We start from the raw sequence: 15,179 nt of genomic DNA, 5'->3' as shown, positions 1-15,179 counted from the left end.
AAAGGGGTTTTTAGAGTCCCATGTCCTACTGGGGTTGATTGGGGGAACTGGCTAAGATTCAGGATTGGCCAGGAGACCCCTTGATTGACAGTTGGTTCCATCAGTGCCTGATTGGTGGTTTTTTTTTTTTTCTCACACAGGTTGCTTGGTGCTTTGTACCTGAGCCACCTCAGTTGACCTGACAGATTTTAGCTCCCTTTGGTGAGAAAGTGACAAAATGTTTTTATGTTCCATATGTTTAACTTGTAAATAAACCATGCCTTCCTATTGACTTATAAAATACATTTAAATTGCCAGTCCAGAGTAAAGAGTCACATGAAATATTACACATAACTTATTGATAGCAGGTTATTTTTCTCTAATTACAAATTAAATAATATAAATAAGTCTCCAACTAAATTTGTTATTTATTATTATTATTATTATTATTATTTATTTATTTTTGTGTGTAGTGCTGAAGATTAAACCTAGGTCTTGTTCATTAAAGGCAAGCACTCAACCAACTGAGCTATAAACCCATCCCACAATCCATTATTTTTATATAAATCTGAAAGTGACCATTGTTATAGAAAAAATTAGTTTGAAGAACATGAACTCAGTAAATTGTTTTTCTATACTTTATATTTTAAAGATTTTTATACTTGGAAGATATGAATTTATCAAGTATACAAAAAAGCAAGTAACAGTGTCACAATTACACTGATGTTCTTATATTAACAAAGTTTAGATTTTAAAGGAAAATTCAGAATTTGTAGTGTATTACTCTAAAATAACAGCTGTTGTTTACCCAGAGTTGTACAAACCCTAATTCCTTTAAGACTAGTTTCTCTATAAACAATAAAATTAACTAGACATGAGATATTATCTTGTTGGATAAGAGCAATTTAATTTTTTAAGAAATCCTTTTTACTTTAATACATAGAGGATTAAACTTTGGTTTACATAAGTACATTAATATTTAGCCTTAGGAAAAAAACCTTGAATAACTTTAACTAATAGTGTTAAGGATCCAACTTAGTTACACAAAAACTTTTTGAATTTCATCCTCCACAAACCTTATGTAATTTACTTAGACATTCTACAACTTTTTATATTGTCACACAATTCTTTCTCATCCAGAAACATTTCTCTTTCCTTCTACTTTTTATATTATAAGGCACTTCCTTACTTACAACTTTCTTATATCTCTTTTGTTGTTGTTCACCCCTTTTTAAAAAATTATATTCTGGGGCTTAGGATTGTGGCTCAGTGGTAGAGTGCTTGGCTCACCTGTGTGAGGTACTGGGTTTGATTCTCAGCACCACATATAAATAAATGCATAAAATAAAGGTCCATTAACAACTAAAAAATAAAATTAAAAAACTAACATTCTGAAACATCCTTAAGAAATTTCTGAATTTAAACAAATTACTCCACTTTATTAAGATGAAATACTTCATATTTTATAGTTCTTTAATTTAAACCCAATAGAAAACTTTTGTACTCTTTTTACATAAAATTATACCTGATTGAATTTTAACTCTTTGTAACCTTTTTTTTTAATAAAGATACAGAAACAAAGAAATCTTAAACTTTTTTATTTACCAGTTTATGAAAATACACTTTATGTTTGAATATATTACATTATGGAATCTAAGAAATCAAGAGTTCTTGATTTTTATATTAGCAGTTAATGTTTTAGCATTTTAACTTTGCACATTAACTTTGCACATTTTAACTTTGCACAGGTGTCTCCTCTAGCAAGCACATTTATGATTAATCCCATTGAGATTAAATCTAATTTATTTTTTTGCTGTAAAATCTAAGATATCAGACAATTGTTGTTAATAGTAATAGTTATTAATTTGTCATTGAAGAAAAATCCTAGAAACAATGGATATTACATTTTATATATTTTAGAGAAACCAACACTCTATTAATTATCTGACCACCTAGAAAAACTTGTGGAGTTAGTAATTTTAAAGACATCTTTATTCTCATTTGTTTAACTAATTCAAAATGAAACTTCTTCAAAAGTCATGTGAACTAAATGCTATTTGGCATCCATTTCTCATTTAAATTTTTATTTATGAGTGCTCATTTATCTATGCCAATTTTGATACCATGTACATAATACATGTAGCGCATATGTAGACAGAATAGTACAATACACAGGTGTGCACATATACATAAAACAGACAGGAAAGAAAGATCTTGCAGCTATTTGTAGGTAGAATTCCACAGGTATCAGACAACACAAAAAAGTTTTTGTTTGTTTGTTTGTTTTTTTAAGAGAGAGAGAGAGAGAGAGAGAGAGAATTTTTTTTTAATATTTATTTTTTTTTTAGTTTTCAGCGGACACAACATCTTTGTTTGTATGTAGTGCTAAGGATCGAGCCACATCCCCAGCCCTACAAAAGTTTTTTAAAAACTCTAATTAATTTAATTTGATAGAAATTAAAATAGAGCCTATCACAACTTTACAGTATGACATAAATATAGGCAGGCCTATATATTTGGAAATATTAGGTGTGAAGTCTGATCGCCAATCTGGATACTGAAATCAAAGATCCAGCTCGCCTTGTTTCCTTGAAGACTATGAGATTTATTCCCTACATCACCATGTCTATATCTTCCTTAGGACTCTCTAAAAGGGGATTTTTTCCCAATGTACTTGAGAGCTAATCTTTAAAAAATTGGTCTTTGAATAAAGATAGTGTAAAAACCTGTACTTAGATAAAATGAGATAATTCAGAAATATATTTATTTAGATATGCAGGATCCATGAGTTCAAGAATATAGAAAGTTTTAATTAAATAGAAGTTCAGGCCATAATTACTCTAGTACAGGAAAATGCAGAACTTTTATCAGGTCAGATTGAACTTCTGGATCAAATGAGAGTCAGTTCAGATTTTCAAGAATGTGAGAGTCCTGAAATCCTTGGGTAAAATTTTAAGGTAAAGAAGTTTTATATATATGAGATGATTTCATTTTCCTTCCCTGTGCTGTAGCATTTAGGAAGGAATTTGTTAAGAAAGTAGGTGGTAGTATGTAGATAATCCAGTTGGCCATTTAGGCCCCACAGGGGCTTGAATTTAAAAGTTTTATATACCCTTTTTTCTTTTGTCTCAGATCAGTTTTGGATAATCATTTCTGCAAGCCTCCTAAGTCTTGCAAGTTCTGAAAGCTCTGTAAGTTTCTGAAATATACATTTCAAATTCAGGCCTTGGAGAGAGAGATCTGGCAGAAGTTTTGTAAGGGAAGATGCTATTTTGAGTTTAAGAGGCAAAAACTCTTTTATAGGGCATTTTAACCACTTTTTCTTTTGTAAAATCAACTCTTAAGATGCAATGCTGTAGTTTATTTTCCTCTGATGAGCCTTTTTTATTCCCCTCAGTTGGTACTCAGGATAGGTTTGGATGCAGAATAGTATAAAACATTTTGTTCTTTGTGCTGTGCCTAAGTCAATTCCCAGGCCTGGTAAAAGAGGAAAATGAGTATCTGTGGGTCAAACTTATTCCAATATTTAAGTATACAGGCTAGCGGTAAAACTGGCATAACTTTTGAGAAAGAAGCTCCCATTTGAGTACAAGAAAACAGAACTCAGGTGCCCTTGCCTGAGAAAAATCTATTTTTTCTTTTTTAAATGGACATGTTTCTATGAGTTTCTGATGTCCAGAAAACCCATTTTTCATCATGATTCTGTGAAATTAATTTCTGGTGTCAGTGGCCAAATAAACAAGGTCTCTGTTTTAAGCATGAGGATGACACTAAACATTTAGTCTCAGAGGCATGACTGACCTCTATAAACTTTCAAATGTGATGACCCACAAAAACAAAACAAAACAAAACAAAAACAAAACTACAACAAAAACAAAAAACCAAAGTACATCCCTCTGCTCTGTGGCTAAGGGAATCTCCAGAGTGTAACGAGGACATCTAGTGGTTGTTAAGACACTTAACACCCTTGTTTTGAAAGAGATTATGGAAGGGGTGAATGAAAATGTCTCCCATTTGCAGACAAAGAGACTCACAGACCACAGAAAAAAAACAACAGGAAAAACCCCTGGAGGCTTATAGCAGCTTAATGTGTGAACAAAGGGAATCCAGGCATTTCCTTATGAACCACTCTCAATGGCTAGAGACTTATTGGTGAAAGGAGGGGAGTGCTCTGGAGGAGTGGGCACAGGAAAGTGTCCTATGGGCTCATCCTGAAGTGTGTGTGATTAGGGCTTTCATTCAGTGCCTTGTGATCCACCAGTTGCCACAGGATACCCCTTAAAGGCAGTTGGGAGAGGAGGTCATGGGGAGAACTTTTGAGATTCACTAGGAGGTGGCCCTAGATAGAATCTTGCAGTTGTTACAAGTCTTTATCAATCTCTAAGCATTCAAAGGCAAACTGGATGCCAAATACCCTCTGAGCTTGGGTAGGATAGTGAAAAATGGCTTTGGCAGAACCCAACATGGCTGACCCATAGGACAGGTGATTAGGAGCCACCTAGGCTGTGAGTAAATCCTGTCACCTGAGGATTGTAAAATGGCAGTTTGTACCAACTGCATTTAATTAGGCAACAGGTTACCATTATGTGCTCTGGAAAGAAGAAAGAGGCAGAAAGATATACTTCAGAAAGATGTTGGGTGCACAGCAGCTTACACCAGTTATTATCCCTGATGAGCCCATATCTGAAACCAGTCTTGAAAACCAGGTTTGGGTTCTTGTTCTCCTGGTGTTGAAGATTATACACCCAAGAAACACTTTGGCAAGAAAAGTTTTATTTAAAGGATAGAACAGAGAGAAAGAAAAAGAGAGTCCTCTGGAGAGGAGTCCTGACCTGATGCCACAGGGAATGGTGGTGTTCTTCTCCTGCTTTTCCCTCCTCTTATCTTACCTAAGTGGTGACCAAAATGTGGGAATGAGCAGAGGCAGGAAAGAAGTCACCCAGGGGGTACTCAAAAAAATCCTTTGGGCTGGGGATGTGGCTCAAGAGGTAGTGAGCTCCTCTGGCATGAGTGTGGCCTGGGTTCAATCCTCAGCACCACATACAAACAAAGATGTTGTGTCCGCCAATTACTAAAAAATAAATATTAAAATTCTCTCTCTCTCTCTCTCTCTCTCTCTCTCTCTCTCTCTCTCTCTCTCTCCCTCTCTCTCACTGTTTCTCACTCTCTCTTAAAAAAAAAAAAAAAAAAAAAAACCTTTGCTGGGAAAATCCAAACTATGGAGACTAGATACCCTTGATAACAAGTGGGGAGGAGGGGGACTTTCTAAGTGTTGAGGAGGGGGACCACTTGCATTCCTGGGATGTTTCCTATGTTCTTTGAATGTAAAATATTTTATATACTTTTGGATTTAGTTCTCTACTCTTTCCTTGAAATTCACGTGCGTATATTAATAAATCATTTTGGTCTTGATATTCCTGTGTTGCAATGTCTCTGAAAGGTTTAAATAACAGCATCTTACTGCATGTGATGGTGTTTCTCCCCCCTTCCCCTCTTGTTTGGTTTTAGGAGGATATTTTTGAAATACCTGTTAATCCTTCTTTAAGTGAATCAATAAGGCTCTCCAGGGATTTTCTTTCTATGTCATTATTTATTACAAATCTAACCTCTTTTTGTATAGGTTTGTTTGTTCTTAGTATATGTCACAGAATTTTTTTTTTTTAGAGATTTGCCCATTTATCTTATCTTCAACCTTGATGGCATAAAACATTCATAGTATTTTCTTTTATTTAATTTTAATTTCTGTATGTCTCCACACTCAAATGTGTCTTTATGAATGTGAGTCTTTCTTTTTGTGGTAATTCCCTCTAAAGATCTTTTAATTTTGCTTTTATTTGAAAGAATTCTTTTTTTTTTTCACAAGGGATTTAATGATTTACAAACAATTTGTTTCTATTTCAATTATGAAGTTTTTAATGAATGTGTTCTGGCCTCCTTCATCCTTCCCTCCCTCCCTCAGCCCACCTGTTTTCCACCTTTTGGCCCTCCCACCTAGCTTTTCCTGGGCCTAGTCACAGACATACCCTGGAAGGAGAAAGATAAGGGGAAGAGAGGAGGAGAACAAAGGAAGCCTAATCATTTCCTTCCTGCTAGATTTGAATTCATTATTAAATATATGAATATACCTTTTTGATTTCAAATCTTTCTTCATTACTTCAATTTTTCTACTTGGAAATGATATAACCTTTCTTTTGTTTTTCCATTTTTGTTTTGTTTGTGGTTGCTAATTATGTGATGCACCCTTCTTTTGTATTAGGTATTTTGGGAAAATTCAAAAGCACAAGAAGGATTTTCCCAAAACATTAACAAATATTGGAAAGAAATAAAAAGCTGTAAAAGGAAACACAACTTTAAATTTGATGTAAATAGGTAGTTTGAATTTGTTGTACCCATAACAAAATTTGGAGTGATTGATAGGAATGAGGTCAGTGGGTAGATAATGGTGCACAGGGTTAGAACTTTAGCATTTCTAGGCCTTTATTGAAGTACTACATATGACCACAAGACTTGGGACTGTGCATTGGGCTGAAACCTGGATTAGCTAGTGAAGCAACCTAAATTGTGGCAAGAAGGGACTTAAGTAACACATATCTAGCCTTTTAAAAATAGATCTGATGTCCAAGGCCACAAAATGGAGAGACTTGTCTAATTCCAAAGAAGGAGATTTTGACTTTTCTTCCTTTAAATGTATGAATTTTAAGGTATAAGTTTCCCTTGAGGAAGAGGAATACCTTTTAATATAATCATTTAAAAGTATAGACTTCCTTCCAAATCATGAAACCAGAATTGGTCAGGCAGTCAGTATAGATAGGTAAATTGAGTCAGTTCAAATAAGGAGGCCAATTTGAGTGTGTCTGGGAAGTCAGAGACTATCCCCTTAAAAGTTAATTCCTTCAGAAACCTTCCTCCATTAATATTAAGAACCTGCTCCTGCTCCAACATGTTGCTAAGGTAACCTGTCCCATGTATTGCCCCTCCCTACAGGGAGTTATACAGTTGTTAATTAATGTGTTCTAGGCTCCTTCATCCTTCCCTTCCTCTTTCAGCCCACCTGTTTCCCACCTTTTGGCCATCCAACCTAGCCTTTCCTGGGCCTAATCACAGACATACCCAGGAAGGAGAAAGATAAGGGGAATAGAGCAGGAGAAAAAGGAAGCCTAAGACATACAAAAAAATATTTCAGCATTTGAGAAAGAAGAACTTGTCATCGGTATCCAGCAGTATCATAATAAACCCTGCCCATCTTAAGATTGGGAGCCATCTCATCAGAGTCATGAAAGGTAATTTCTGTTTTACTATAAATTACTGTGATTTCTAAACTTGCTTGAAATGCCTGCCTGTTTCTTGAACTCACCCATGCCTGACTTTCCTTGACCAGATAACAACCCTTTCTGAAACTTAGTGGTACCTCATAAATTCTGGTTTTCCCTGACCAGATAACAACCCTCTTTGAAACCTTAGGGGCACCTCATAAATTCTGGTGTTGGGATCTGAATTTGCTCCCTAACTTGAAATGTTGAGCCATTTAGATCATTAACCTACTGAAAGACCCCCAGATCCCCCAACCCGGAATGGACCACGCGAGACACTGGATGCAAACAGCAGGAGGGTTTATTCTCACACAGGCGCCTGCGGGTGCACAGCAAAACCTCAGCCGGAGCTTCGGTGACTGGCACACCCGGGCTCGGGGGTACAGAGTTTTTATAGGAAGCAGGGGGCAAGGTTTCAGCCTAGCACAGTAACAGTTATTCTATTGGTTTATCTAAGTTCCTCTAGGTTCAGCCCCTTAGGTCACCTGGGGGGTAAACTTGTTTTTTCCACTTTATGTTCTCAGAAAAAAAACCCATAAATTGCATCCTATTCTTTTAGTTCCTGTTTTTACTCTATTTGCTCAAGCTTGGCCTTCCCAGGATTATCTATATGGAACATCTGGTGGTGGCATTGTATAGAGCTTGGAGTGTTACGTGCAGCTGGGAAGTGCTACGTGCAGCTTGTGGGGTTTTAACATGGGGGTTGTACATGGGAACATCCTGTAGGGCACAGGGGTTAGAATTCCTAACGTTGGGTTTGGGGCCCTGTAGTCCTTCACTACTATCTGCCTTTGTATTATGCTTGTCAAAATCCTGTTATCTGTAAGTTCTCAAGACACCCCCCTTTTGCAACTTTTGTGTTATAAAACCATGCTCCTAGAGAGCTGGAGTACTGTCCTCTAACCTATGGATTTCAGAAGAGACAGTCCCGGCCAGTCGGAATTATAAGCTTGCTTTAATTTGATTTAAAATTGGAGCCAGTGTCGTTTTCTTTGCATTGTGGGTTAAAAATCAATAAGGTTTTCTATTAGTTGAAGTATGATCTAAAACTGTCCAATTATTTAATAATTTTAAATTATTTTTTAATCATCTTTTTGACTTATTTTTTGCCCATTTGCCATTCAGAGGTGTTTTTGTGGATTTTCTGATTTTGAATTTTTCAAATTTCTTTTCACATTGATTGTTAATTTTATTTTTTGCTTTGTATAATTTCAGTTCACTTACTTTAATAGATACTTTAATGGTACTTGTTGGGAGAGGTTACTATGCACTGAAAAATATCATAGATTTGTTTTTGTATGTAACATCATGGAAATACCTATTAGATATCAACTGGGGTGATGTTCTGGTCTTCTTTTTCCTTATAATACTCTTCTGAGAATCCTGTCATTTGAAACTGCACCAATGATGCAATTTCAAACTGCTATCATTATTATCTTGTTGCTTTAAAACTTTCTGTTTTATCTTTCAGCCTCTGATGTGGCTGTGTTTGGATCCTCCTTGGATTTGAGGAATTTCTGAGTTTTTCCCAGAGACTATAATTTGTCATTCCTTATCTTGTAAACATAAACCCTTCATATTTAAAAGATAATGTATTTTTATCATCAATATTTCAACCATGTTTCATTTAGAATATATTTTTTAGTTACATGAAGGTTAAAAAAATGGTGGAAATGCTCTAGTCACTTAATAGTGCAAGTTGATTTTGCTGTGCACAACAATTATTTTTAGGAGTATAGCAAGTTAACAAACAGATTCTTCACAATTCCATGACATAGGTTATACCATAATATTGACGTCTATTTCACTGGTGAGGAAACTGAGTCACAGATCATTTAAATAACCAGCTCAACCCCACATACCTTTGTAGTACTTGTAGGGACTAGTGTCAATGCTATCTGGAATCAGAGTATAAACTCTTTACCAAATGCTATACTGATTGTCCTTCCTGGATAATACCTATTTTCAAAATTTTATATTAAATCTCTCATTTATGTACATATATCTATATGTTAATATAAATAGAATCACACAATGTATGAAAAAATAAATAACATTATATATTTATCTGTCACTACACAAAAACTAACCCTCAAGTATAGGGGCTTAGAATATCCATGTTTGTTTTAATATTATCTTTTACTGTTCTGGGTGTTGGCTCACTGGAACATAGTGGTTCTTGAATGGAATTTTTCTAGTACTTACAGATCTGTGATGGTTGATGTTGAATCAGCTGAAGGTCATTCCCTCACATGTCTGGTGATTGGGAGTCCATCTACTTGATGCCTGAAACAATGGAGAATTCCTGTGCTTATCTTTGTATCCTCCCCAAAATTCTCATTTATCATGAAGACTACAATTCTGACTCAGGGCTCCAACATGAGTAGAGGAGAAAAGAGAAAAAGTCACAAAGAAAATCAAGAGGGAGGGAGAATTCAGTGCCTTGATTAACTAAGTCATGGAAGAAAACTGCATGACTTCCAGTGCAAGCTCCATAATGAGATTGTCAAAGTGCAATGAGAGGGGCCATGGCTCAAGGGAACCATTGTTCAAGTGTTTGTAGTCTTGTCTCAAATTGCTGTAGATGTAGACTTTTGAAGTAGCTATCAGAAAGTTCTGTGCTACTATGAAATGTATTAAAATGTTGGTATTAAATCCAAATTTACATCATAAAAATTGTGTGAATCTACAATGCACAGTGATGGAAATTTAATAACATAAGTCATATATTTCATCATAGATATTGAATTTTGCAGTGTTAATATTAATATTTCAGAAAAGGGAAACAAAGCAGATAACATTTAATTGTGATGAATATCACAGTTGTCACACAGGCCCCCAGGAACCCAACCACATCCAAAAATATGTACAGGAACCAGAAGAGGTTCTGGATGGGATAGGGGGAGAGTGAAAATTGAAAAACTGAGACTATATATATATATATATATATATGTATAATCAAAGCAGAAATGAAACTGAGACCATCTAGGTGAAATTTTTTAAAGGATCAAGAGCAAAAGTGAGTGATCTCATGAAACCAAATGTTTTCCAATTTAATAATAGAAAGCATGTAGACATCATTACATTTCTAAAGCCACTGACAAATGACTTTGCCTTCTTACATCTTTTAGGAAAAAAGGGATGCTGAGGCTGGATGTACAGCAAAAGGCAAATAACATTACCAGTCTCAAAAAAAAAAAAAAAAGAAATGGAAGGGCAAATCTTGTCACAACACTTTAATTAGTGTACGTTTTATTCAGAGAAGTTAAAGCTACAAAACTAAAATCATAAATAGCAATATAAACTTTCAGTTTAATTTTATTTTCTCTAATAGTTGTTCCTTTAGCTGAAATACTTCTGTATTTTACACAGGGAGTGAATTTTATGAAGACAAAATTTGACTTGACAAAGTGATGTGTGAAAAGTTGTTAGGATAGGTAGAAACCTGGCAATACAGCCTCCTCCTGTGGAAATTAACAGGAGGAGCCATCTATTAGGATTCCCAGCTTCAGGCCTAGGTTCAATTACTCCCTTTTTTTCTTCTTTTCAGATTTAAAAAACATCTGGAAACAAAACAGACAGCATTTACTGATGATGAATATCCCAGTTGCCACACAGGCCAGCAGGAACCCAATCACATCCAAAGAGTAGTACTGGAACCAGGAGAGGTCATGGGCAGCAACCCGGAGGTGTTTAGCTCCTTTGTGGCGCATGACAAACTCAATCCAGAAGACAGCTCTGTCCAGAGGCTTCACTGGCTGATCATGTTGAATTCTAGATAACTTCATAGCATTCTCTTTATATCTAAAGGTAAAATATAAAAGGATCAACATTGAAAATAAGTTAATCTGTCTCAGCACATGAAGTCAATGAAAGTTTTTCATAAGTGCCATATGGATGATTTCAAATAATTATCAGAGACTTGCCCTGTATATGGTATATTTTTGCTTTTATCACCATCCATATTATGTTTGGTTTAAATTGGAATGTTCTGATGTATAAATATCTCAAAAGTCCCTATGCAATTTCAGAGAGGTGAGGAAAATTCTTTCCATCAGAGGAAATAATTATAAGTAATTCTGAGACTAATAAGTGAGAGAGAAGGCATACATATGCTTTGTGAAAGATTACGTTGAAGCTTTAAAGAGGAATCATATCATGTTGCTCCAATGCTTCCTAACCATTCTCTGTTTCTCCTCTTCATTTCTACCTTCTATTGTCTCTTTTCCAACTGGTAGCTAGAATGATATTTTTAAAATATACACATCTAATTATGAAGTTGTCTGCTCAAAATTTTCATTTGCCTTCTTATCACAAGTGAAATAAAATCCAAGTCTGTTCTTGTACTAGTGGATTCTAATGGGTTAGACACTGGCCATGTTTTCTGATATAATTTTTGATTGCTTATTTTGTCTAGGTGTATGTGTCTTCTTTATTTTATTGTTAATGTTTTTTTTAAAAAATTATATATAACATTAGAATATATTTTTATATAATTGCAAAGAAATGAAATATAATTTGCTCTAATTCAGCTCCCAGAACACCCCCCTCCTCATACCCTCTCTTTACTTCACTCTTTCTATTCCACTGATCTTTCTTTAATTTAGTTTTTTTAATAAGTGTTTTTGTATATACTTGATATTGGGATTCATTGTATTATATTCAGGTATATACATATGAAAATTTGGTCAGATTCATTCCATTCTTCTTCCCTTTTCCTTTCCCTCATTCCTAGTCCTCAATCCCCTTTGTTTATTGATTGATTTTTCCTCTATTTTGATAAAATTCTCTCTTCACCTTTTTCTTTTATTCTTTTTTCCTCCCTGTCCCATTCCCTGGTATTTTGGATTAACTTGTGTTTATAAGGGAAAACTTTTGACCTTTGAGTTTTTGAGACTGACTCATTTCACTTGGCATGACAGTCTCCAGTTCCATCTCTTTACTAGCTAATGCCAAAATGTCATCCTTTATAACTAATACTCCATTATGAATATATATTACATTTTTTTTATCCATTCATTTGTTGAAGGGCACCTACATTGGTTTTATAAATTGTTTAATATGAACTGTGCTGCTATAAAGATTGATGTGGTTGAATTCCTATAGTATACTGATTTCAGATCTTTTGGATATATACTGAGGAGTGGGATAATCTATGGTGGTTCCATTTCTAGTTTTTAATAGTTTAGGCTCATGTGCATTCTTCCTCTTCCCCAGTGTCACCAAATGTGTTCTCCACTTGGCACATTCATACTTTTAATCTTGTCTGGCTTTTCCTTGAGCATCCTTTCCTACAACCCCACAAGGCCTGCTTATATTTCATGGTTGAGGTCTTGGCCCTCATGTCACCCCTCAGAGGTGCTTTTCCTGACCATATTAGCATAGCAGCACTAGGCATTTTTCTATTATTTTCATTGTTTTAAATACATTTCTCTTTTACAACACATTATGTTTTCTCTAATAAGCCCCCCAAAATACAAGATAAATACACATATCCTAAGTGACCACCTGGAAATATCATAATTAACTTGAAGGTATATGAAGTGAAGACACCAATGTACCCACTAGTTGGATCAATGACATAGGGTTTGCACATGATATGATCTGCCATTTAGAAGATCCTAAAGAATCCACTAGATGACTTAGATCTGATGATGAAATACAAATTCAGAAAAGAAATAGGATACAAATCACCACACAAAACTCAATAACTTGTCTAATACATAAACAGCAAACTCATTGAGAAAGAAATCAGAAAAGCTATTTCTTTAGCAATAGTTCCAAAGACAAATCACTAGGAATAAACCTAATATGGAGGTGAAAATCTTCTAAATAAAAATTATGGAATATGGATGAATGAAGATACTATAATATGAAAAGACTTCATTGATTCATGAATTAGCAGAACGAATACTGTTGAAATGGCCATCTGACTGAAACCAATCTAGTGATTTGATAAAATTCCTGTCAAAATGTAAATGGAAGTCTTCACAGAACTAAGAAAAACAATCATAAAATCCATATGGAAGTACAAAATACTCTGAATAGCCAAAAAATATTTTGAGCAAAAGGAAAAATTCTAGAAGTATAGAAATATCCAATTTCACATTACCTAGAGAGCCATAGTAATAAAAATAATATTGTAATTTTATAATTACAATATTGTAATTATAAAATTACAATATTACACCAATGGAATACAATAGAGACCCAAGAAATAAACCCATGGTGTTATAACCATCTGATTCTTGAGAAAGATGCCAAAAATGTATGCTGGAGAAATAATAGCCTTTTCTCAAAATGGTGCTGGTAAAACTGAAGAGCCACAGTTAGAAGGCTGGAAGTTGATCCCATACTCTGACCCTGTACAAGAATAAACACAAAATGGATCAATGACCTAAGTATGAGAACTAAAACACTGAAACTACATGAAGAAATACTTCATGATATAGACAGAGTCAATAACTTTACAAATAGAACTCCTACAATTCTGAAAGTTATAGGAAGCATCAACAAATGGGACTGCACCAAGTTAAAATGCTTCTACATAGTGAATAAAATAATCATCACAGTGTAGAAGCAGCCTACAGAATAGGATAAGTATTTGCCCTCTCCTCTTCAGATAGAATTAATATTCAAAATGTATAAGGAAATCAAAAGGCAGGAACTCAAAAGACTTAATACCATAATATTCTCCAAGCAAACCAATCAATAAATAGGCAAATGAGCTGAACAGACATGTTATGGTTTGAATATAGATACCCCCCCCCCATAGCTCATGTGACATCACAGGAATGTTCAAAGTGAGATAATTAGATGATGAGAGGTATAGTCTCATCAGTGGACTAACACATTTGAATGGAAGTGAATGTATTACTTAGTGATAACTGTGGCCAGTATGTAGCTGGAAGAAGTAGATCACTAGGAGTTTGAACTTGGGAATTATATTTTGTCCCTGAATCCCTGTCACTCCCTCTCTCTGATTCCTGATTGCCATGAGCTGAGCAGCTTTCCTCTGCCATGCTGTTCTGCTGTGATTTTCAACCTCATCTCAGGCCTACAGTAATGAAGTTGGCTGATTGTGGACTGAACTTCTAAAACCATGATCCAAAATAAAGTTTTCCTTGTCTAAGTTAGGTTCTTCCTGTCATGTATTTTTGTCACAGCAACAAAATCTGACTAATACAATATATTTTTTAAAATGTTCAACATCTTTAACCAATGCAAAATAATACTACACTTAGATTCCATCTCAGCCCAGTCAGAATGACTATCATCAGGAAGCCAAGTAACAATAATTGGTGGCAAAGGATGCAGGGAGATTGGGTTTAGGGTCAAGTCTCGTCCCCTGGCCGGTTTTGGAGCAACTCAAACATGGCTTTCAAGGCCACCTGTTCATTTTCAACTGAACTTAGCCCGAAAGGTTCCGATTGGGAGGCAAGAAGTGGGAAGCGTCCGAGTCTGACCGCTGCCTCGTGGGGCTCTGCTTTGCAGGGGTGATCCAAGGTCTCACAGATGCCAATGACTTCCAGTTCTAGGTGCTCACTGTGTGCGAACACCGGGCTCTACCGCGCCCCTTGGTGCCCACAATGATCCCAAGAGAAAGGCATGATTTTTTTTTTTCTTTTTATCCTTGTTATACAACTGGGGAAAGAGTCTCAAAAGAATTAAGGAACCTGCAAGGAGGCAGAGAAAACGAGGTTACCTTGTTTCGAACTTAGACTTGCTCTGGCTCTAAGGCCTCATTTTTGAGGTAGAGCAACTTCACTACAGGACCTTCACCCCCTAATTCCTGGGTGACCTGAAGCTCAGTGAGAAATACCTGGGCTTTGGGTCCTCACAGACTGGGTGCATACGAAAATCCAGATAAGTCTTTTGCTCTGTGACCTT

At 35.4% G+C, this 15,179-nt stretch overlaps 1 protein-coding gene across 1 annotated transcript in view; it reads right to left on the bottom strand.

The window, feature by feature from the left end:
• Positions 1-10,269: 10,269 nt before the first annotated feature.
• LOC101974021 (UDP-glucuronosyltransferase 2B17) overlaps positions 10,270-15,179 on the bottom strand; it is a 31,177-nt gene continuing 26,267 nt past the window's right edge. The window contains exon 6 of the mRNA XM_078021375.1: positions 10,270-11,093. Within this exon, the coding sequence (XP_077877501.1) occupies positions 10,814-11,093 (280 nt within the window). The 3' untranslated portion in view covers positions 10,270-10,813. The remainder of the gene's footprint in view (positions 11,094-15,179) is intronic.

The sequence above is a fragment of the Ictidomys tridecemlineatus genome, chromosome 9 (genome assembly GCF_052094955.1).
Source record: "Ictidomys tridecemlineatus isolate mIctTri1 chromosome 9, mIctTri1.hap1, whole genome shotgun sequence".
Lineage (NCBI taxonomy): Eukaryota > Metazoa > Chordata > Mammalia > Rodentia > Sciuridae > Ictidomys > Ictidomys tridecemlineatus.
Note: the sequence above shows the minus strand (reverse complement) of the source record. Positions and strands in the feature narration are given on the sequence as shown.